Here is a 22,729-nt window from a genome sequence, read left to right as displayed (position 1 = left end):
ATACGTGACGGAGTACGGAAGTGACTATCTGCTTAGCCTTCAAAATTAAATTTGCTTATTTAAAGACATTATTCACGTGTGGGTGGACTAGTTATTTAATATAGCAGTTCCCCTCACAGGCTTGTTGTAAGAGGACCGTCAATGTTTGACAAGTTAAAGTGTGCAGCCAGCATTCACAGTTGTAGATGCTTGTTTACGAGAATGATGCCACGAAAGTAAAAGTGAGCTCAGAAGCGTACAGCTAATCCTAAATAATGCTTCATCGTTTATTGTGGTTTCGGTCGGACCGCCCTGGACTCCCTCTGGGGACGTCGTTACTGACGACCCTCACGCTGCTGCTGTACGCCGCGGGCATCCAGGCGAGCCTCCGCGTCGGTCCCGCTGGAGACTTCCCAACGGTCACAGGTAAACTGCGGCTTTATCTGTCGTGTTGCACTGCTCTAATCAAAGCATCTAATGTCTCCAAACTCATTTTCTCCCCCCCTTCATCAGACGTGTTCCTGTATGCTTTCAGCCACGATGAGTTGCAGTCGCTGCTGGTCAGTGTCGCGTTGCTGCTGTCGGCCGGACCGTGTCAGGAGCGTCGCTGGGGAACCGTCGCCTTTCTCGCCCTCTCTGTCCTGACTGTGGCCGCGCTGCCTCTTCTGTACGCCCTGCTCCTCTTCATCGGCGGGGCTGATGCGAGTCGGATCTGCGGCCACTCTGGCGTCCAGCTGGCCCTGTTCGCAGCGCAGTGTCGCCAGGTGACACGGAGGAGGCTGCTCAGGTGTCTGCCGGTCTGGTTCCTGCCCTGGCTCCTCCTGCTGGTCGGCCTGCTGCTGCTGCCCGGGACGCCTGCCCTGCTGCACTTCTGCGCAATACTAATCGGGCACAACTGTATCCTTTCCTGTCGATACTAAATATATTCTCCCAACAAACAACATAGCATATCCCTTTCCTCTTCCTGTTTTTTTGTTCTTCTTCATTATTATGACTCATTACTTCTAGATGACCCATATAGGCGTCTGCCCTCCCCACCAAATGAAGCATATTTCACACACACTTTTTTCAAAATTGAATAACCCTTAATGTACCTCTCAGATAATCAGCCCTTCATTGGGATGTTACAGGAGCTGGAGGAGGCCAGGGTCTTGGACTTCATTCCTGATTGCGTGTATATTCGCACTTCAGCCAGGCTGAGGTTGCCCACCTACACTACCTCTCAGAGGTGCGGTTCATCTTGTTTACACATAAAGTCTCACTGAAGTTTCACACTCACCACCTCATTTTAACTTAATCTGTTGTTCCAGATCACCTTCTCAAATGGCGCCTGGAGGTCAGGCAGCTGCTCCAACCAGGAGTGATCCAATGAACAACCACCCATGGGTGGATCCAGTGCCTGCCTGGGTAATGAGAGAGTCTGCTGCACTGTCTGAGGCGGAGGTGTTGGAGGACCAGATGCTGAGGGCAGGAATACTGGCCTCATTGCAAGATGCTCCTGATGACCCCGATGCAAAAGTGGAGGTGCCCAAATCATCAGTTTCCTCTCTGCGGTGAGTAATATAATATCATGTATATAGTATGCTGCATGTTTTTGTGAATTGGTTGATTTCTGTCCAACTTCTCTGCTAATAGTTGTATTTGTTTGTCTCCTCTCAGACTCCAGCAGCTGGAGAAGATGGGCTTCCCCACAGAGAAAGCTGTAGTGGCATTAGCAGCCTCAAAACAGCTAGATGGCGCCATTTCTCTGCTCATCGATGACAGCGTTGGCGAGCAGGCCGTGGTGGTATCAAAAGGGAAGGGCCCTCTGGCACAGAGCAGCTAGACGACCTCACACTCCCATGTTTGCTCTCGTGCAGTAAACTGGACTTCCATTATGCTTGGGTTTTGCTGAGCTTCAACATGAGTTTTTTTCCCCGTGGGCTACTTGTAGAACTAATTTAATGATCAGATTTCATAGGGGGAAGGAAAGATTGAGTTGTTCTTTTTCCACAACTGTGGATCTAATCGAGTGCAGATGCAAAACCTGATTGCTTTGGAGACTATTTCTGTGTCCGCACATAACATGCACAAGGGCGAGCGTTGCTGAACGAACACTGTTGTGTAACACAAATAACGAGGTGACGTGTTAAAAAAAATGAACATTATTTTATTACACCAATCATCTAGACAGGATTATCTTAACACAATAACACATTTGCAAGAAAAAAAAAAAAATGTTGAATGAAATATGAAATGGTTACACAACAGCATACAAAATTAGATACAATTGATCATTTTAAATAGTTTCACAATAAGTTTGATATAAGATGAAAAAACAATTATCAAGTCTTTTCAACAGGACAGTTTAAAAGCCGTCAACAGTGGTAAAAATATGTTCAAGTTCCTTTAAACAGTTTTGCTATTTCCTGTGTGGGTGTGTGTGTTAAAGATCTTGAAATGGACAGTCTGTTTGCAGTCCTTCATTTCCACGTTTTGTTTCCAGAATACAACATCGTTTGACTGTTTCTGTCGATAAGCCAAATGCAACCGTGTGCTTTTTTTTTGCACAGACTAAATGAAGATATACTGTTGTATATCCAATTACTTTATCAGTGTATACTTAAAGGGGGGGGGGGGGGAACACACACACCAGAAAACTACAAATCACTGTTAGCAACACATATCTTAGAGTAGAGATGACTTCATCTTTTTAGTGCACTACATAACATTGAGTTAAACAATATGATAGAAGTATAACAAAATGAATACTAGAAGAAGAGGTTTGTTTGTGTACTTGTGTCCTGCAAACTGTTCATGCTCAATATACTTAAATAGTGGAATCTCTTCAGATCGCAGTCGTGAAAGCAAAACAAACGAATCCAGTTCATTCACTCACAACCGATTCCTCCTTTAATTACTCTACATTACCCCTTATAGTCCAGAACTGTTTGTAACTCGAGCACCACAGAAGATTCAGAATTTCCTTCTTATTTTTTTTTTTTCAAACATTAAACATCATTTTTTTTTCTCCAAGGCTCAACGTCTGGAGCTAATTAAATGAAACACAGAAAGCTGCTGGGTGTGTTATGTAAAGTTAAGTGTTTGGTTATGGTGGTGGGTGGAGGTCAAACTAGTTCTCCGGTTCCCGATGGAGGAGGGCATTGTGGAGTATCAGTGGAGCTTCCCTGAGGTGACCCCCCATCCTAAATCTGATGGTAAACGCCCAGAAAAGGGGATCAGATAAAGGTCTAAATCTGTTGAGTGCCGATGAGACCTATAGGAGGGGGAGTCAACCCAGCCTGTGATCCTCAGGGTGAGCGGTAGGGGAGCTACTTCCCTCGAACCTTGGTGTTGGAGGACAGAGGAGAAGCAAGTCGATATGGAAGCGCACCTGCTCGCTTATCTCTGTAGAAACTAGGGGAGGCTGTGCCAAACGGTCCATCCCCAGACCCTAGATCAGGCTCTGTTGAAGAAAGACAGCAGTTGGAACGGGGCCTCCCTGTCTGTCAGTGTGTGGTGGACACGTGCACGCTGCAGTCCTAATCCAAGTCTAGGTGTCACGAGTGAGTTGTCACTGTGACTGGACACCAAGTGGTCCAGGTTGGGTATCAACGTTATCAATCAAATAGCTTTTTGTTCAAGGGATTTATCAAATTGCTCGTTTCAATATGAAGGCGGTGCTTCTGCAGATCCTCATATTTGAGTAGCAAAAAAACCAGCTATTTTTGAGGGCATTTTTGCTGGAAAAATTACTTAAACAATTTGATGATTTTCAAAATTGTGGCTGATTTATTTTGTCATTTGACTAATTGTTTGAGTGACTATTTATTGCAGCACTACTGGCTAGACTAATATACTGTACATCCATTGGTACACATCCACCTACAAAGCATGATTAATATACAAAAGATTAAAGCCCCTGAAAACGTGGTTTCAAATCTTAGTTTTTTAGTAACATTCATGACTAAATAACATCAATCAATGTTAGGTTCTCTATGATTCTTAAGAGTTTAGCACTCTGCTTCAGCGGGCCTGTGTGCGTGTGGTTTGATCACATGACTGACAGTGCCGGTGACATCAACGATCAAAGAAGTAAAACGTCATCGGATATTGAATCAAATGCTGCTGCATCCTGATTGGTGCTTGGAAGCTTGCCACGTCAACCAATGAAAAGAGCAGGAAAAACTGCACAAACAGAAATATCTGGTGAAATGACTCATGATTGAGTGAATAGGTTTTCAGGGCCTTTAAAGTAAAATCTGCGCTACAACCAAAAAACAATTCATACACAAGAATACATCCGGCTTTTCAGTGACTAGATCAACATTCAGCAGGTACAAGTGTTAATTAGTATGCCACTAACACTCAATCAGTACTTTCTAGAGCTTGTCAAAAAAGATGAGTGAGGGCCGGCAGAGCTGTGGGTGAGGATGTCTCAGCGTTACCTGGCCAGATGATCGCCTCCAGCAGCGTCACCCTGCGAGCCAGAAGCTCAAGATCTGCCTGCAAGTCGTGGAACATCTGCAAGCTAATGTCCTATCAGAGAGCAGTGACAGGAGGGGGACTGTGTGAGGGGGTGGAAACACCAGCCTGAGTCCTGGGGCTGCTCGCAACTGTTCCCACTCCCTGCCCCAGCAGTGAGGCATGGTGGGAGTTTTTTTTTGCCTCCCCCCTCCTCCTTTGACCCCTGCCTAAAGCTGACCCCTGCCTCAGGCCTCCTACTCACCATGAATACCGATCATAGTCTCAAGGATTAAAACCCTCTCGGCTAAGATCTTCAGCGCCTCTCTGATCTGATGTATTCCGTCCCCCTGTGAAGATAGATACAGCCGTCAAGGTAAGGAGCGCAAGCCAAAGAACTGCTCGCCAAGATGCAAGTCACGTCTTCACACAATACAACTGAGCAGTTAGAAGGTTAAAAACAGTCCACATATCTGCCCAGCTCTCTCCGACGTATCTGTTCCCTTGGATTTTATCTGTATCGCCCTCATTCTCTGGCCATGCTGCTATTTGACGTCGGTCTCTGCCATGCCTGCTGGGCAGCATCAGCATGCACGTTACAGAACCAGCCTCATGTCGATGACATAACACAGCTGGATGTCATTATCCCCGTGATTCAGACTCGATCATGCCATCTGCATTCTTGTTGTTGAGTAGCAGTTAAGCCAGGCGATTATTTTTCAGCACCACGGTTTTCATTCTTTACACCGTGGTCAACGAAAGTAACCTAACGTTACCCGACGAAATGAAGCCAGTATCGATTTACACTTAATAGATTTGACTTTTGTGAAAGGATAAGCGGTGGCTTCATGAGTCATACCTTAACAAAAGGAACACAATGTGTTGAAGAAGAGAAGTAAAGCAGACAGAGACGGCTGGAAGCGTCAACATCACACAGGAGGCATGCAGAGAAAGAGCCGGAGCCTTTGGTGCGCAGATGAGTGAAATGCTCTCATTAGTAAGACAAACTTTATATGTTTGGAGAAAGAAGGCAAAGTTTCTGGATCATAAAAAATGATTACATTTTATTTTCATCACAGCCATTTCATGCTGAAGTGGTGCCATGGATTACCATTTAATTTTCTACAGACATTCATGATGCCCTCAGGCCCTGACTTTCTGATTTCACAACTTTCCAATCAACCTCAACTGTACTTTCTTTGTTTAGTGCATATTAGCAGATGCTAAGCTAAGAAGGCAACCTTGGCAAACGTCTTTGTTATTTTGAATGCTGACATTACAGTGCAGCCTCACAGAGAGACTAGCATGGCTGTGAACTCTGTAAACAGATCATTAAAGAGGACCTCTTATTTTCTGATATGTTGCTTTATAGTTTTTTGTACATGTAAAAAATCTCCGGAGTTACAAACCCTGTTAATCCAACCCAAAGGGAGTTACCCCCCACCCCCCTCAATTGAAATCTTGTCTTTTCTTCGGTACAGTTGTGATGTCACCAAGTACCTAATTTTCATAATATCTTCCCAGCCGCTAGTTTGACACGCCCTCAAACGAAGTTAAATACAAGAATGCACCAGAAAAAGAAACTAGGTCCTCTTTAATAACCCCAAATCCAATTTAAAGCTACTTTGCCTTATTTCTGTTTTAATTATATTTTACTCGTTAGATGCATTTTTTTTTTTTTTTACGTCCAAGAAAGAAAGTTGAAGTGGCACTTAGAGGTGAAATCATGCAAGGTTGCATTGTGGAATAAAAGAGGATAGCTGTATCCACTCCACTCACATCAGAGCACACCACCTCTAAACCCAACAGGGACCCCCCACTGACACATATGGAGCGATTTGGCATATACATTTCTGTCGTGCTTTCTGTTAGAAACAGTTTGAGGTCAACTAAAAATCATCCAAAAATTTGCCTCTAGAGGGATTTTTTTTCTATATTCTACATGATTTCACTCAGTCAGAGCCGGTGCGTGGTATCATTACAAGATTGACATCGTTTTTCTTGCATTTTGCATTTCTATGTATATGCCAAAGTCGGATGCTGAAAAGGTGACTGTGAAAGGTAGCCATGGGGACAGCAGCTTGCAGAGGGAGTCAGACAGCTTTAGGGTCAAGAGGACAGTGTCGTGACAGGGGACAGCAGTCCAGAGCAAACCCCGAGGACCAACAAAAACAAAAACACATTAACACAAAAACAGTTCACACATAAAACCAGAAAGAATCCACTACACAAAAACAGAAAACAACAATGTAAAACAGACACTTCGTGACTATCGACAGGGAGGAAAGTACAGACTCGGGAGAAAAAGAGATGAACACCACTCAGTGGAAAATCACAGCCATAAACACGGTGATTGTAAAACAATCGTAACCACAACCTGAGACGTGGGTCATGGTTCGACTTTGTTTAGGTTACGGAATAGATTCGCTGCATTGCAAAAGTGAACACGCGAGGACATAAATAAAAAAATAAAAAAAGATCTTACATTTAGATTGCTCTTGTAAAATGAGAAAGAGGTAAAAGAAAAATTAGGGTTAGACAGACAGAGAAAATATCTAATTCTCAACAAATCTTTAAACTATTTTTTATTTTCTTATAACTTAATGCAAAAACCCTCCTGTCCGTGTCACCATGTGAAATACCACCAACTACTTCCTTACCGGCAAGCCCTTCTCTCCTGGCTCTCCCTTGGGACCCGATACTCCCTATGAAGACATATCAACAAAGCATTTGACTTTAAAACATTGATGAAAGCGTTGCAGCGGTTTACATCGACAGAAAGAGCTCCTTTTCTCTGAGACCGTGTTGATGCCGGTCGGTGTGATTTGTGGCACTGCTGGTTAGCGTAGTTTACAGCAATATAACCAGCTATGACATGTGTTGATTTTCCCAACATAAGCTCGCTTATTGTACTCGTCAAGGCAGCAGGGTAGCGTATCTTACCGGCTCGCCTCTGAAGCCCCTCTCTCCTTGGTAACCTAAAGGACCCTGAAAAAAAAACCAAAGGCACGTTGTTTAAGGATGTAGAGTAAATGAAGAAAGCCTACTGCACATCATCAAGCTGTGACTTCACTCACTCTCTCCCCACGTTCTCCCTTTGGCCCCGCGGGGCCCTGCGTTCCAGGGGCTCCAGATTTCCCCTGTATTGAGTCAGGAATTAAAAGTGACAATGATGAATTTGTGATGCAACAAATCTGACAGTGCTAAACTTAGTAAGTATGCCGTGTGTGAGCTTACATTCTGTCCTGAGGGTCCAGGAGGTCCTGATGGGCCTCTGGGACCTGGTGGACCTGCGTAATAGATAGACTCATATTAGGACCCTCTGGGTGGAGGTGGTGTTGGGTTTTAATTGTGTGAAGAGCACTGAGCTCAACCCAACACATGTTCAGCACCTGCAGGTGATTATGATTTTATTAAGCTTAGAGTAACTTTAAGAGTGTGGACTTAACGGTTTGAGTTTGGTCACCTGGTTAAGAATAAGCGTCAAAAAAAGACCAAAAATGAACCAACATGCATGTGACATTTTTTTGTGCGTGAGATAGAGATGAGATTGCATGTGAGATATTTGGACACTGTGCGTATTACAGCTATAAAGACTATATAGATAGTGATAAAAACTCACCGACAGGCCCAGCGGGACCCTGAGGTCCTGGAACAGGCAACCCTTGTGAGTCATGGAAAGTGTTGCTGTAGAAAAGGTCTTTTCCACGACCTACATTTAAAACAAAATTAAATCGTGTTGACGATCTTTTAAAACAAATCCAAAGTGCCATGACATGAAAATGTAGTGTTTTATGGATAATTGTCTTTGTGAATACAGGTTTGTATTGTGTGTATGCGCTGTACCTCTAACAAGCTCCACCAATCAAATTGTTCTATTTTGGTTATATTAATAGTGATCTATAATGGTTGAATTGTGTTGCTGTATGACGCCCCGTTCAGACACAACTGTCTTGCTGCCTGAGAGCAAGAAGTCCCCCTTTATTACATTAGAGTAACCACTAGAGGGCAGTATTTTCCAACAAATACTCCTACTTAACCCTAATGACTTCAACAGGTTAGTAAACTACACTTAAATGTAGTTTAAGCATTTAATGAATGTGAAAACAGATCTACCACAGTAGTAGATCTGTGTTTCACATTCAGTAAAAAAAAATAAAATCAACTTTCCATACCCACTGTGTGACAACACTGACTGGACGTCTAGAAATAAACATGTCTGCAAGAGGAAGAGGGTGGTGAACTTGTGAGCGATAGAGGAAGTATGCTGTCATTGGGTCGTTTGGTACGGACAGGAAACATAGATCCAATCACAGCATGAGACAGGAGACGCAGAGAAGAAGAGGAGGAGGAGGAGGAGGAGGAGGAGAGCTGACAGCCAGAAACATCCTCCAGCTGCCAGAACGTTGCACACCAGAGCTGACATTCATGACAGAGCCAGTCTCTCTGTCCGTTTCTACAAACTCCCTTCATTTCCTGTAAAGAACGCATCTGTGGCTCAACGAGACGTGAAAACATGTAAACAATGTTTAAACAACAATGCCCCTCCTCCCGACTCAACATTGCGGGTGCTGGTTTAGGAACAGTCTCCTGTTCAACAGAAGGGAATTCCAACCCCCTGATGCAGACGTAAAAAGCCAAATAAGCCAGTGTTTTCCGAAGGAAGCTCGGCACGTCCCCTGCTGTTACTTTGATGTGAAAGAAAATGGCTCGCAGTCTCGGAAATCATCATGCCAACCCCAATGTGCCCACAGCTTTCTCCACACGGGAACCCGGAGCTCACAAATGTGCGCGCGGCATTCTTGGTTTTACCACTGAATCCACATGTAAAAACCCTGGATGATGTGTTGACCTTGAGAGAGCCAGGAGAAGGGCCCCCCATCTGTCTCTCACTCTTCCCCTCAGCTGTCTGAGGGGTCCACATCTGGAAGTTGTTGAGTGACATCAGTGATGGACAGGTTCTCATCCCTGCATGTGAAGTCGGAGTCGATCTCAGACGGTCTCTGCCTCCATTTAATACTCTTTGATTGTGTCCTACTTGGCCGGTGGACAGTAAGGAGCGAGTGGCGGTTAAAGGATTACCACCACCCTGTCTGTTTCTCATTCCCTTTGTTTCCTTTGTTTATCCCGAGTCCTAAAACTTATGAAAGCTCTTACGCGGCGGGGGAGAACATGTCCATGAACTGAGAACAAAGGGTTGATTTAATTTGTGTACATGTGCTCACGCTGGGTTCATGGCAAAAATGATTTTTTAAATATACAGCAGTTAAAGGGAGAGTGAGCTAATTTTACATAGCAAAGCCTGTTTACAGGTCTTGCTCGAGTGCAACTGCAAATATGAAAAAGGTTGCATAAAGTCGTTTGTGATGTCACTTGACATTTGATTCTGAACACGAATAAAACATCGATTTCAAATAAAAATCAGGGAGTGTGTCATTAGATATAAGTGAGTGTAACAGAGCTCTGCAGCTACGAGCATAGTGCATCCAAATCTCGTTAGGTGGTCGAGACACATTGTGGGTAATGTAGGCACCAGGTTTTGAAAAGGGAGTTTCTAGTTTTGCAGTCCAACAAAGACAAAGCTTAATCGGTGGAGTACTTTTTAAAGACTATTTGGTGTGGAATCGATGTCATGGTGACTGTATGAAGTCCAGGGTCTTACTTTGGTCTGGTTCCGGGATGTGGGCACTGGCTGGAGCTGGAGGCCCTGGAGGGCCAGGTGGGCCTGGTAGACCCCTCTCTCCTGGGAGTCCTGATGGACCACGGGGCCCTGAGAGGAGGAATTACAGAAACACGGCTGTGGTGACAGACATATTGTGCGTCGGAGGTATGTCATAGCAAAATATGATCTTTAAATTGCCTCTGGAGAGGCAGAGCACAACAGCAGACTGGTTATGATAAATGAGTCCGGGGGATGCAATAATAGGAGGATAAACTATGACAAAGACCAGAGAGGAAATAGATTAGATAAAGTGCTGAGTGATACAACATCATAGTGTCTGGCAGGAATGTGTGTGTGCTATACAGCATGTATGTGGAGTAAAATCAGCCGCTGGACAGAGGAGGAAAAAGTGAATGAACTGGCCAATTTAGTTTCTCTGTAACTAACAGGAGGAGGGTCTTTAATGGTCCGGTGCTGGGAACTGATTTAGAGACATGGGAAAACTCAAATAAACAGCCTAAAACTCTGCAAAGTGTGACTGGCATCAGTTCATAGGGAATTAAATGCTGCCTACGGTCACACTGCTAGCGTTTGGACATGAGTAACAGCCTGTAGCTGCTCCATATGGGCCAGTCAGTTTAAGTGTCCCTCCTCCTCCTCCCTCAGCCATTTTTTTTTGGAGGTGGAAAAAAAACAACCACATCTGACCTCACTGTTTGGACTCTCCTGAAGTAACGCTACCCCCTAAACACCACCTCCTGCCCTCCGACAGACCCAGACTCATCACCTCTCTGTTTATGTACCGATGCAGCTGACAATGTCATCTCGCTAATTACCGCTTTGCAAAGTAATGTTATTACAGCTCTGATTTGACACCTCTGGACCGTTTTCACTTAGTGTTTTGGCTGCACCGCGGGGAGACTGTAAGCTCTGCGGTGCAACGCTTCAAATGGCCAAACAAAGTGGTCCTTTAGAGTCTATGTGACATATTGGGGGAAACAATTCTAATTTCTCCCTGCAGAATAATTGTTCCCTAGAGCAGCCGGGGGATGCTGTGTCAAAATACGAGACAAAGTTTGTAAAACAACTGTCCCGTAACTTCTCGGTATTCACTCCTCTGAACAACACAAGTTCACGTTTCTCTCATCTCTCCAATAACCTCCGGCTGAAAGAATCCTCGTCTACTTTTTCCATGACACTGGACGCATTCCAGCGCTGTGTTTATCTTTCTCTTTAAAATGATAAAAACCCCAGCACAATAAGGAAAACACAGCTTCGGATGCAACTTAAGACACGAGCTCTGGTTTTGGGGCACTTATGAAGTAATGGAGATAAAAAAAACAATAACACCACAGGCATATGGAAATCATAAGGACCTGGGATTTGTGTATATATAGCTCATGTTCATCTCAGATTGAAGTCACATGGCGCTTCGCGGAAAGCGGGTTTGTAGTTTAGCTTTTGCTCTAAATCTGGTCTTTACCCAGCAGCAGGCACGGAGCAGGGGTCATGTGTTAGCCTGAGAGGCACTCCATTCACGATCCAGAGCAGAGGAATAACAGGCGATAGCGAGAGCAGATGTTGTGACAAACTTATACCACAATTTACTTAGTCATCATTCAAGTCACAGCTGCCCGTGGATTTACTCCCCCCCCCCCCCCCCAAACAGGTCATTTATTATTTGTACATAACCAGAATACATGGAGCAGATTTATGATCCTGGTTTGGGGAGCAGTAGCACATGTTGGGGAGTTTACATGCAGTAAATGAAAACAAATGCTTTTGCTGTCGACTGAAATAACACTTTTAGAAAACACAAAATGACCAGATTTCAGGAAGTTACACGCCGTCTGCTGGAGTCTGGGTCTGTAGGTCGACTGGCTGGTTTAAGAGAAAGACATCAGTCTTTTGTTGGACATCTCTGCTGTTTCCACAGCTCTTTGGTCAACATTGAGCCGTTAAAGTGTCTTGTTCTACAGACAAAAGGTTAAACGGACAACTGCCCTGCGACACCCTCCGTCTCTCAATGACAAACCTTTACAACACGCTTATTAAGGCAAGCTTCATTTGTTTCTCTCAGCTCACAACGGCTAACTGTGTGTATTACTACTTCAGTCCTCTCTTACCTGCAGGTCCTGACGATCCCTTAGATCCAGGGGTTCCAGATGGGCCCCTATTTCCGGTCTCCCCCCGAGGCCCGCTGGGACCTGGCAACCCTCGAGACCCCGGCCTCCCTAAGAGGAGGAAACAGTCATGAGTAATCACAAAGCCTTAACTGATTTATATCTTAAATGGTTTTACGTGGACTGAAAGCAACCATGGCTAGAAGTTACCTTCTCTGCCAGGAAGACCATCTCTCCCCTTCGCACCCTGAGGACCTGCAATGAAAACAGAGGTGGCTTCATTGAGAGGTGTAGCTCTGTGAAGACTTCAAACCACCTGGAACAGAGGTTCACTGAGGGACGAGCAAAAAGACATTATTGTGCTAATCATTGAGGCTGATTTAAATGTAAGATTATGGCTGGTTGAAGTTAAATTAGAAAGAAGTCAGTGTTGTCTGCTCCTAATCTCTGCTTTAGGTTAAATTACATGTTGCATGTTGCATTGTGGGTAATGTAGGTGCTAGGTTTTTAAGTCTGCAACTATTGTCTATTCTTCAGTGGGAAGTGTTTGAATGAATGAATGAGGATGCAACCACTTTCACCAGGATTGGACCATTTTCTTCCTGCAAATGAAAACTTCTGCCATCAGAATAATCTGAAATATTCTATGAGCACATAACATTCCTTCACACTGGCTAAAAGCAGGTACAACTTGTGGCTGAACACATTTTAATCTAACTTTTTAAACGTCTCGTGACAGTGCAGCAGCGCTCGTGAACTCGCCCAGTGCTGGGCTCGACTCCAGGAGAGGAGAGGAGAGAGAGAGTGCTTACCGCGCAGCCACGGAGCAGCGCACACAACTGGCCTCTAACTGTTGCTAAAGGAAATGAGTGTGTGTGTGTGTGTGTGTGTGTGTGTGTGTGTGTGTGTGTGTGGAGGAAATAGGATATGAGCAGATGTGAGCAGGTAGAGGGTAGATTGAAGAGTTGCTGCCCGCTGGGGAAAAGCTGCAAGGAGTGATTTCTGACTCAATTATCCAAAAAACAAGATTCCACTAAATAGAAATATGCAATATGTTTTAACTTAAAACATATCATGCTTGACAGCATGATAGACCTACCTGCAGGCCCCTGCTCACCAGGAGCTCCCTGAGCGGGCACATCCCCCATCAGTAATGAGGCCTCCGGTGCAGTTCCTCCTTTAACCTGAGGGAGGCGATGCGATACGGACGCCGGGGCAGTGAGTAAATGGACCTGGTGCAGGGAGACAGGCGTGGGCAATTAACCAATATGTTTGTTTAATGGATCCTGTTTCTCAGTGATTCAGATACTGTGGCTGAATGAGTCCAAACCTTCGCCTCCAATGAGTTCAGCCTGTCGTTCAAAGCTGTGACTCGACTGCAGTTGAGACAATCTAGGAAACCAAAAAAAGGTTTTCTTTACCTTCAGGAATCAGACACTTAAAAACACAGTGTACCTTTGCTTTTGTGTTTTCAGAGTAGGAACACGTTGTTACCAGAGATGGGCTCTCCTGTGCGTGCAGGCGGGCGGCGTAGCGTGGATGGTTTCCTGACTGCCTCCTGAGCTACAAGCTGGTTCCCACCATCTGTAAAAGCAGATAAAGAGACAGAAAAAGGTCACAACTTCAGATTTATTCACCTAGAAGACCCATTCCATCTTTAGATGTGGAAGTTTCTACCTCCAGTCGTAGTTACGCAGTTGCAAATGGTTCGCTCTGTCCGCCGAGGTAGAAAAGTGCTGTATAAGTGTAGTCCTTTTACCATCATAGGCAACATTGCATTTTGTTTTAAAGCAAAAACACCCAACTTTCTCATGTTTCAGTAACTCAAATGTAAGGAATTGCTGCTTTTCATTCTTGTATGTTTCAAAATTGAGTATATTTGGTTTTTGGATTGTTTGGCAGACAAACACAGCTCACATACAGACAAACATGGATGAATGCAGAGAAGAAAAAAACAGCAGTCCAACTGATCCATCATCCAAATACTGATTCACCGGCTGCAGGTGTCGATTGTGTGTTTAATGTTGTGTCATCAATGATTTGTAAATGACACTGTGCTGTAGGTTGTGTGAAGAAATGTCACTGAGGATGAATTCTGTGCTGTTTCTGTGCACATCCATCCTCCAGCTGAGCTTCTTACTATCAGGACATTAAAAAGCAGCAACAGACAAACAGTTTGCATGCTTCGCCAAGATGCTTTCCTTTTGCTTTGTTTATTTATGCAGTTTAGAAACCGCAAAGAGAGAAGGAGCGTAAAGACAAACAATGATTTCCTTGTGTGGAGAGAATGGGCAGTTTCAGCTCGCATTCTGCATTTTATGAAGTATGGGAGTTTGTCTCCCTGGGTTCTGGATGGTTTGAATGGGCAGACCTTTGGAAAAAGCTAGACTGAACCCTTTGTCTGGCTCGGTCTGGCTCTGGTCGGCCCAGGTGCTCCTGATACAAACAAGAGGCTGGGTTCAGCACCTCATTAGCCGCCAGGAAGCACGTCTTTGCCATTCAGTGGCCAGCGTCCACGGTCAACGCCAAGTGCTGTACTAAAAGAAGTCATGAAATAGCACCTGCAGCACCGAGCTGGAGCAGGCCAGCAATTCTTCTTCTTCAACAGCCTGGCTTATTGTAACGTCAGGTGTCGTGATCCATCTCCATCCACTACAGAGCCACGAAAGGCAAACGGAGAGCTTATTGCCATGAAGAAAAATAAAGGTTTGGGAACTTAAGACAGAAAGCATAACCGGTTTAGTGTCGACCCACTGAGAGGGGAGAGAGAGAGGGCAAAGGAGGAGCATGAACAGTCCGCAGAAGAACACATGGTTGGAGGGAAAAACGAGAGCGCTTCCATCATTTCCCCTCCTCAACCTCTGTGCTCATGATTTCACTGTTTTGGGTTCTGGGTATTTCTCAGAGGATTACAAGTGTAGATGGATTTAAACCATGTAAGACCTGAGACTGAAATGTTATGGCATGCGCTCTAGATTGCAGAAAACTCTCCCACATTTGGATAACAATGGATGTGGAGAACACACACACACACACACACACTCTCATCTGCTCTTCACTCGTCTGCAGCGCACTTCAGTCCACATGGGGACGACTGCAGAGAAAGAGAGGTGTGTGTGTGTGTGTGTGTGTGTGTACGTTTTCTCCAGAGTTCGGCTCATGAGGCTGCATTCAATTACAAAGAGGATTCTGGATAGGAAATCTAGCTCTCACCCCTAACGGCACCTCTTCTCCCTCTAGAGTAAAGAACGTTCAAGCGCCAAAATCCCCCTCACCCACACTGCAGCTATTGTATGCAGCATTAACCCGGCTTTGGCGCAAGGACAACTGTCTCCCACACACACACACCTCTTACAAACACACACACACACACACACACACACTCTCCGTCTTGCAACAACAAATTTAAAATCCTGCAAGACTGCTCTTTTCTTCTGCATCTCCCATGAGAGTGTTTGTTAACTACACTGTGTGTGTGTGTGTGTGTGTGTGTGTGTGTGTGTGTGTGTGTGTGTGTGTGTGTGTGTGTGTGTGTGTGTGTGCAGGCTGCATTTAGAGAATGAAGATGAACTGGATGCCTCCAGTGCGACAACAATAACATCATCACAGTTAATGAATGCCCCCCTGATGGATGCGGTTCATTGTATCCACTCTTTGTTCTCGGTGGGCTAATTGCCCCAGTGTGTGTGTGTGTGTGTGTGTGTGTTTGGGGGGGGGGGGGGGGTGTCAAAGAAAATGTGTGAATGTATTTGACCTTTTGCCCCCATGCTGCACTGGTCCCTAATCAGCAACTGAGTCAGAGCTCTTCACTAGAGAATTACCCCCGCAGAGAGTTCAGTGGGCCAGAGGCTGTCCTGACATCAGCCCCGTCTCTCGTTCTGCTTTATTGTCTCTCACTCGCTCTCTCTCTCTCACACACACACACACACTGTTAACATACACATAATATTTGCCCCTGCTGGAGCAATAATCTCATAGGAAAAGGAGAAAGATATGAGCAGAGGTTACATGGTCATGGTTATCTTCTCCGATTCAGAATTATTTTTTTATACTTAAGTACATGGTTATATACACTGTATATTGTGTACAAAGGTACTTTGTAGCAGCAGGACTCTGGCAGTGACGATAAGCCTCTCAGAACAACTTAAAGATTGTAGACTAGTAGACTTTATCTAAATGAAAGTTTATGTTGGAGCTCTGAAACGTTGAGGGGAGCTCTTACGACATAGTCTCTTCTAAGCATGTAGCTGGGGGCTGAGGTTAGACCGGACCATTAAACGGTTCGCTGAAATCTGAGCATTAGGTCTGCCAAGCCACACGTGTCGCCCCGTGGGCATCGGCTTAAAACCCCGACAGGAGATTTCTCTGCTGCTGGAATAATGGAACTGACCACTAGCTAAAGTTGGTTGCTCGACAGTCCAAAGACATGCAGGTATGAATGCGAGCGTGAATGGCTGTCAGCCCGGTGAGACACACGTCCAGGACGTACGCTGCCTTCGCCCAACGTCAGCTGGGATCTTGAGTGGAGAAGTTATCCCTTGCGATCGCATGTTCCAGGCACACATTAGACAAAATGAAACTTCATACAGAACGAGAGAAAGAGAGTGAATGTCAAACTGTGTTTGTGATTCAACACCAGAGACGCATTCATGCCAAGTGTGAACAAAGCCAAAAGGGGGAAGCAGCGACCCTTTTTTTTTTGCAATTTGGATCCCACGAAAGCATTAACAACCTGCGTTTAGTATTATATCATTATATTACCATTAGGGGAACTTTATTCCAGTTATTGTTATTGGCTCTTTAAAGCCATGTGGAGCGTTGCTGCTGGTGCCGCCACAGTGAGAGCCAAGGGCACAGTGACCAGGGCTGCAGCTGCAACCTCTGAGGTGTGTGTGTGTGTGCGTGCTTGTGTCTGTGCGTGAGAAAGTGTGTGACAAACACACACACACTGGCTGCCTTATTAATGGGCCAAGGTTATTCCTTCAGTGATACTCTCCCAGTGGAAATAAACCAGTGCTCTCATGCTAAGAGCCCAGTTAGGCCTGCCAACCAGAACCCTTAAACACACATCTCACACTCAGCTGCACTGACCGATCCCCGGAGCTCATCACCCACCGACGTTTATTTGCTCTTCTACGGGGAGATTCATCAGCTTGCACACAGACAGGCCTTTAGTTGCTTTGTGGGTGTATGAGACCTCTCGTACAGTCTGCAGCAGATGGTGGACAAATATATAACGGTGTGTGTGTGTGTGTGTGTGCACCGTCTAACTGTGTCATCTCCAAGTTTGCAGCTCCTGTGGGGAGATACACACACACACACACACACACGGCAAGCAGACACAGCAGAGTGCAGCGTCCTGATCCATCTCTGTCGGGTCAATTAGCTGAGCTCAGCGCTGCAGTATCATTAGTGACCAGATGCTGACAGCAAAGCGGGGAAGGCGTTCGTCTCGGTCTCTGCACTGCCTCAGACAGACCGAAGACCGCTGCTGCCTTTAGATAAACACACACACACACACACACACACACACACACTACTGCTCTACTTGAAATAAAGCAAAGTCATTTCTTTTGTCTAAGTTTTACTCCAAACATACAAAAGAAAAATACTTTCTGCTCTTCTAGAAGGTTACATTATTACAGAAGTCAGACAACACACCGGTTTTATATCAGGTTACCTGATCAGAAGCACAACATTCAGGTCATCATTGGACCGGTGTCAGCTGCGGTTTTCACTGAGCAAAGTGAGACTCTTTACAGTCACTCTGGTACCACAACACCAGACTGTACACAATGATTCCAAAGAGTTCCTCACAGTGAGGTATACCGATTTTAGGTGCGGTCAAAAAGGAGCATTGGTATTTAAGAGCTAATATTACAGCTACTATACTGGTTTCAGGTAAACAGGGTTAGGAGATTGGGAGGAAAGAAAAGCTAAAAGGAGAACCATCAACAGCTTCCACCTCCCATACAGCTGACGGGACTCAGTCTGGCCATCAGGACTCCGCCAACCGCCGTGTTTACTGTTCTTTCCCAGGGTTGCAGCTTTATTTTATTAGGTGATTGACTCAAAGGGTGGGACACACTTCATCATTTCCTTCCTTTGGAATTGCCACTCTGCCTCCCCATCAGTCAGCCCACACACCGGACAGGTTCAACTGTAATTACAGGTGAGAAGGAAAGCACCGGCACGCCACAACAATCGGTCGGACAAGTGATTCTGGAGTAAAAAGGTGAGCCGAACAGGAGTGTTTACGTTGAAAACAAGTGCCGGTCTCCATCTGCTCTGTTTTACAAGATCTAGGTGAGGTGTTGCAAAGACCTGCTGAAAATGAAACCAAGCTCTAGCCTCCAGGACCCTGAGGTGAGAGTGTGCAGGGTCAGAGAGGTTCCCACCTCGTGCACACACACACATCGCACCTCATCAATCAGCACAGACACTTGCAGCCAACGGCGCGTCTTGCAGCACACACTCGCCACAACACCCTAAGTACACCCTCCACAGAGCCTGACCTCGATCAGTCACCACCAAGGGAAGTAGACTAGTTCATTACATTATGTCTGGTTACCGCACCTGAGGACATGATTTATGTATTGATACTTTTTGGAGTTGTGTTACAGTCAATAATTACTTTTATTCAAGCTTTTAACTGAAGACGGAACCATCATAAGCTTCACTGCTTTGAGCAATTCTTAGTTTGCTGGGTTTTCTGATTGACATTTCCAGGAGGAAACAATAATTCAAAACAAAACTGCACAATAAGAGTCTGCCTTAGAGAAGACGAGTTGTACGATTGCAACAATTCATATGGCTGTGCTACTCTGGCTTCTACTTAATAATACATCTAAATAAGTAACAGCACTTCTGCCTGAGGAGGACAGTGTTGTAATCCAGACAGTACAGTCTGTGATCAGATGCCTATTTCAGCTGTTGACTTGAGGTTCCTGAAGGCATGTGTGTATCGCAAAACACACACAAACAGACAAAAATGCTGCCAAGGCCAGTTCAGTGCTCAGTTTTGCCTTTTCTGACGCTCACATCAGTCCTTTCAGCTCTTCCATCCAGATGTGCTTGCACACACAACCTCTAATCTTGCACAGGAAGGAGGAGGTTCTCCTGCCTCTCCTCCCGCCTCTCTGTCCCAGACGAGTCTTCAGCTTCACCTTCCCTCTCACTCACTCTCCCTATCACTGTTGTTTTTTTTTTTCCAGCACACGTTTGTATTGATGCTAATGGCAGTGACATCTGCGACCCGCCCCCTCCACAGCAGGCAGTGTGTAATTTACGGTTTGTCTGGCCTAAAGACATGTGCTTCCATTGGCATTCTGGGACAGGAGACTGGCCTCGCTGGGCACAGACGGCTGTGAGGTAGACCTCTCTGCACAGGATGCAGCACTCACCTTCCATAACCCCCACAAACAGGCTTCCTGCTTACTGTATTTCCCAGGTTTCATCATGAGCGACACACCACAACTATGCTCCCCACAGAGGCTTCACCCAGACTTTCGAGAATAACTCCAAGGCACTTAAAGATAATAATTAAAAGGGAAATTGAGCTTTGTTTCACAATCACTCACCACCTCTGCCTCTAATTACTGAGCAGACCGGACCCCCCTCCAACCACTTGTTTGGGGGGCCCTTGTTCTGAGTGTCCACGACAGCATGAGATGCACATTGTGTTAAAAGAGAAAGCCACAAAACAGACAAAAAGGATCTGGTGTTTACACAAACTTGAGAGGGTGAAATAAAAAACAGGAATCTTAAGTGAAGTTAAAAATGGAATAGATGTGATTTGCTGTTGTCCCAGTGGAATCCAAAAAACAAAATAAAAATCGCGAGCATATGGCAAAATGGAAAGAATTTTCTCAGTGCCAATGAAAGCAAACAATGCTGCGGTCTGTGTAAAGTGGCTAAAATCAGTGGTGGGCACATCTGTCAAATTGCAGTGTGCTGATTTGAGATTTGTGTGGTCGGGACAAGGGGCACTACAAATCCACCCGACACTCTTTAAACATTTCCTACTTGAAAGCAGCAGATGTCTAATAAAAGCGTGCAGCGCAGGCTGACGATCCAGCTCGCACCCTTCACTTTTATTAAGAGGGGCGCAATAACACAGAAGCCCCGATGGAACCGGCTCCTCCCTCGCGACCCCGGTTGACCCAAATAAAAACATCTTTGTAAAAACTCTTCCTTGGCGACGCTCTCCCTTCCAGTGACCTCAGTTGGCATCTCATCCAGTGATGTGCAACCCGTTACCCCCATCTCCGTCTCTCCTGTTACCACAGAGGAAACGAGTAAAAACAGGACTCCAGAGTCGCAGATGAACACTGACTCAATGAAACCACACACTCCTCTGCTGTTGCTTTAGTGTGGCAGGGAGGGGTCCGTCTTGTCTGTGACCTTTCCACATAAAACACTCCCTGCACGCCGCTGTAATTAAACCCACTCCTCTCAGCCAAAACACTGCCGCGAGTGGCGGACAAACAAAAGCTCTGAAAAAAAAAAAAAAAAGAACCAGGACCAAAATTAGACCTTCACTCACACGCATGTACTGTAACATTAACCAAGTCACTGCTGTTGACTTGCACTGAGCTGTTGAAAAAGTGCACTTTATAAGCCTTTGTGACTAAAATAAGTAAAGCCCCATCAACGCTATGTGAAGCCGTTTTCCCCTTTAAAGGATAATTCCGCTTTATTACAACTTGGGTGTCACAGGATTTGGTCGTCGTCCAAATTGGCCCCGAAAGTAATTGCTGACATCTGCTGGCGCGAGACACAAGCAGACAAGTTGTAAAGATGCCAACAGTTAGATAAATGATTATCTAACCCACTTAAGTTGAAGGTAAAAACATAAAAGTTTGCACCCAAAGTGTCACTAATTAACCCGAAACAAGACAGGCAAGAAGTATGGCAGGATGCAGGTATTTTACTTTGAATGTTCCTTTTTTCTGTTATTTTCCTCTTCCATTGTTACAAATAGGCTACATCACATGACTGCCCATTCCTCTTCTCATGTTCAGCTAACTTCAGTACAATCTGATTACCGATAGGAAGGATGTCCAAATCTCAGTAAATAATACCTGTGTTTACCAAATTTCCTGGGCCCAAAGCGCCACTGAACGCACCTTCTCTCCAAATCCTGTTAAGACAGCAAACAAGCCAACCTCTCGTATGTCTATAATCAATGCAGCATTAGGATTAGGAATGGAAAAGGTTTCCTAAAAGGTTACTGTTACGTGTTCCCAAGTACGGCATCGCTGGAGAAAACGAAGACATTCCAACAATAGCTTGACTAAGCAATAAAACGATGATGTCTCGGCCGTCTGCAAGCGGAAACAGCAGTGGAGAAGTTTAAACACTGCTGATCTCTGCATAAAGCCGCTGCTGAATTCCTGGCCCTTTGCTCTGACCCTGTTCATTACCATACAGAGGTTGACAAGCACTCCAGCTCTCTGCCCACATCTGCAGCCAAGCAGAGCCAGGCCAATCCACAAACCTCCAGCTAAACATCCTGCCCCATGTTCTCTTAGACACACTCGGCGCTGGGTGAGTAAATCCTTTGCCTCCGAGTGTTTGAAGGACACGTCCAGTCAAACACGCAGTTTATTTGTGCAAGGTTGGTCTGGAGGCTCATTTGTTACGGCTTAGAGGCCCGTCGCCACACCAGCCAAGTGTAATTTCGCTCCCGTGGTACGATTTGTCTGCGAGTGCATAAGAGAGCAGGTCTCGTTAAGGAAAGGGTTTCGATAACCAATATTTTCCCTTCACCACCCATGTTAACAATCAAAACATTGGAGTCCTCTCTGACAACGTGCAGCAGGATCCATGACAACCAAACACAAAAAAAAGCTCCGGGTCAACACAATGACTGCGTGATAGTGACTGCATTCATCCACCCGGAGCCAAGACGTGATTATGATTGTACCCGTTCCAACTCCCTTTAGGACGATATGCTGCTTCAACAGCAAACCGTCAACGTGCCTCACTCTGCAGGGATATAAACGAGACGAGACCATGTGTAGTAAGAAGTAGGCCAAAGCTTTCTTCACTATTGCTTCAATTTTCCTCATGATTCAGCTCCTCTCAGAGAGCATTGTCCATTTCCTCTTACCATAACAAATCATTTGATTTCTCAGTTTCCTTTGGGACATCTCGTATAACACCCTAATCTCCATTTTGCCTTCATGAGTTTGGATCATTTTACCGTGGAGGTATTTCGGCCGCGCTTCGGAGGTTTGTGAGGCTGAAAAATGTTCGATATAACATGCTGGAAAAGCTAAAGATTGTGGTCTCAACGCAAACTTTTAAATAGGACAGAGGCAGCGGAGTCGGTGGGAAGAAATTTTATTCTCAACATCTTCTCATCAGATATTCCCCTCGTCATTGTAAATACACTCGACTGCCAATGTAAACAGCCTGTGGAAACATAAACTGTTGAGTAAAAAAAAAAAAAACCCTCAGAGTTTCAAGAATGACCCATTTATTGTCATTTTAACTGGTGTTAAAATGAAGGAATTGT

The 22,729-nt window shown here is 45.1% G+C and overlaps 2 protein-coding genes across 4 annotated transcripts in view; one reads left to right on the top strand and one right to left on the bottom strand.

The window, feature by feature from the left end:
* The first annotated feature begins 78 nt into the window (after positions 1-78).
* Positions 79-1,827, top strand: rhbdd3 (rhomboid domain containing 3). The gene is made up of 5 exons (XM_084025790.1): positions 79-405; positions 493-876; positions 1,081-1,207; positions 1,290-1,532; positions 1,639-1,827. Exons 1-5 carry the CDS (start codon positions 255-257, stop codon positions 1,802-1,804), a joined length of 1,071 nt encoding a protein of 356 aa, XP_083881916.1. The 5' UTR covers positions 79-254; the 3' UTR covers positions 1,805-1,827.
* Positions 1,828-1,849: 22 nt separating this feature from the next.
* The window catches only part of emid1 (EMI domain containing 1), a gene marked incomplete at its 3' end in the record, with an annotated part of 47,006 nt that continues 26,126 nt past the window's right edge, over positions 1,850-22,729 (bottom strand). Inside the window, exons 4-17 of one of the 3 annotated variants that reach the window (XM_084025785.1) lie at positions 13,702-13,791; positions 13,538-13,599; positions 13,307-13,439; positions 12,418-12,462; positions 12,211-12,318; positions 10,085-10,192; positions 8,045-8,134; positions 7,660-7,712; positions 7,500-7,562; positions 7,366-7,410; positions 7,083-7,127; positions 6,908-6,919; positions 4,688-4,772; positions 3,291-3,424 (exon numbers count right to left, since the gene is read on the bottom strand). In XM_084025785.1, coding sequence (XP_083881911.1) covers positions 3,291-3,424; positions 4,688-4,772; positions 6,908-6,919; positions 7,083-7,127; positions 7,366-7,410; positions 7,500-7,562; positions 7,660-7,712; positions 8,045-8,134; positions 10,085-10,192; positions 12,211-12,318; positions 12,418-12,462; positions 13,307-13,439; positions 13,538-13,599; positions 13,702-13,791 — 1,073 coding nt within the window. Of the gene's footprint in view, positions 3,425-4,406; positions 4,498-4,687; positions 4,773-6,907; positions 6,920-7,082; positions 7,128-7,365; positions 7,411-7,499; positions 7,563-7,659; positions 7,713-8,044; positions 8,135-10,084; positions 10,193-12,210; positions 12,319-12,417; positions 12,463-13,306; positions 13,440-13,537; positions 13,600-13,701; positions 13,792-22,729 lie in introns of all 3 variants that reach the window. The other 2 variants (XM_084025786.1, XM_084025787.1) reach the window with 2 other exon arrangements.

This window comes from Eutrigla gurnardus (assembly GCF_963514095.1).
Source record: "Eutrigla gurnardus genome assembly, chromosome: 13".
NCBI classification, from domain to species: domain Eukaryota; kingdom Metazoa; phylum Chordata; class Actinopteri; order Perciformes; family Triglidae; genus Eutrigla; species Eutrigla gurnardus.
The sequence above is the reverse complement of the archived record's forward strand: the minus strand, read 5'-3'. Positions and strand labels throughout refer to the sequence as shown.

Excerpts from the sequence above, each read along its gene's own strand:
- rhbdd3 (XM_084025790.1), top strand. The coding sequence starts at position 255 with ATGCTTCATCGTTTATTGTGGTTTCGGTCGGACCGCCCTGGACTCCCT. Across the intron at positions 406-492 it reads AGACTTCCCAACGGTCACAG|ACGTGTTCCTGTATGCTTTC; the intron begins GTAAACTGCGGC and ends CCCCTTCATCAG. Across the intron at positions 877-1,080 it reads AATACTAATCGGGCACAACT|ATAATCAGCCCTTCATTGGG; the intron begins GTATCCTTTCCT and ends TGTACCTCTCAG.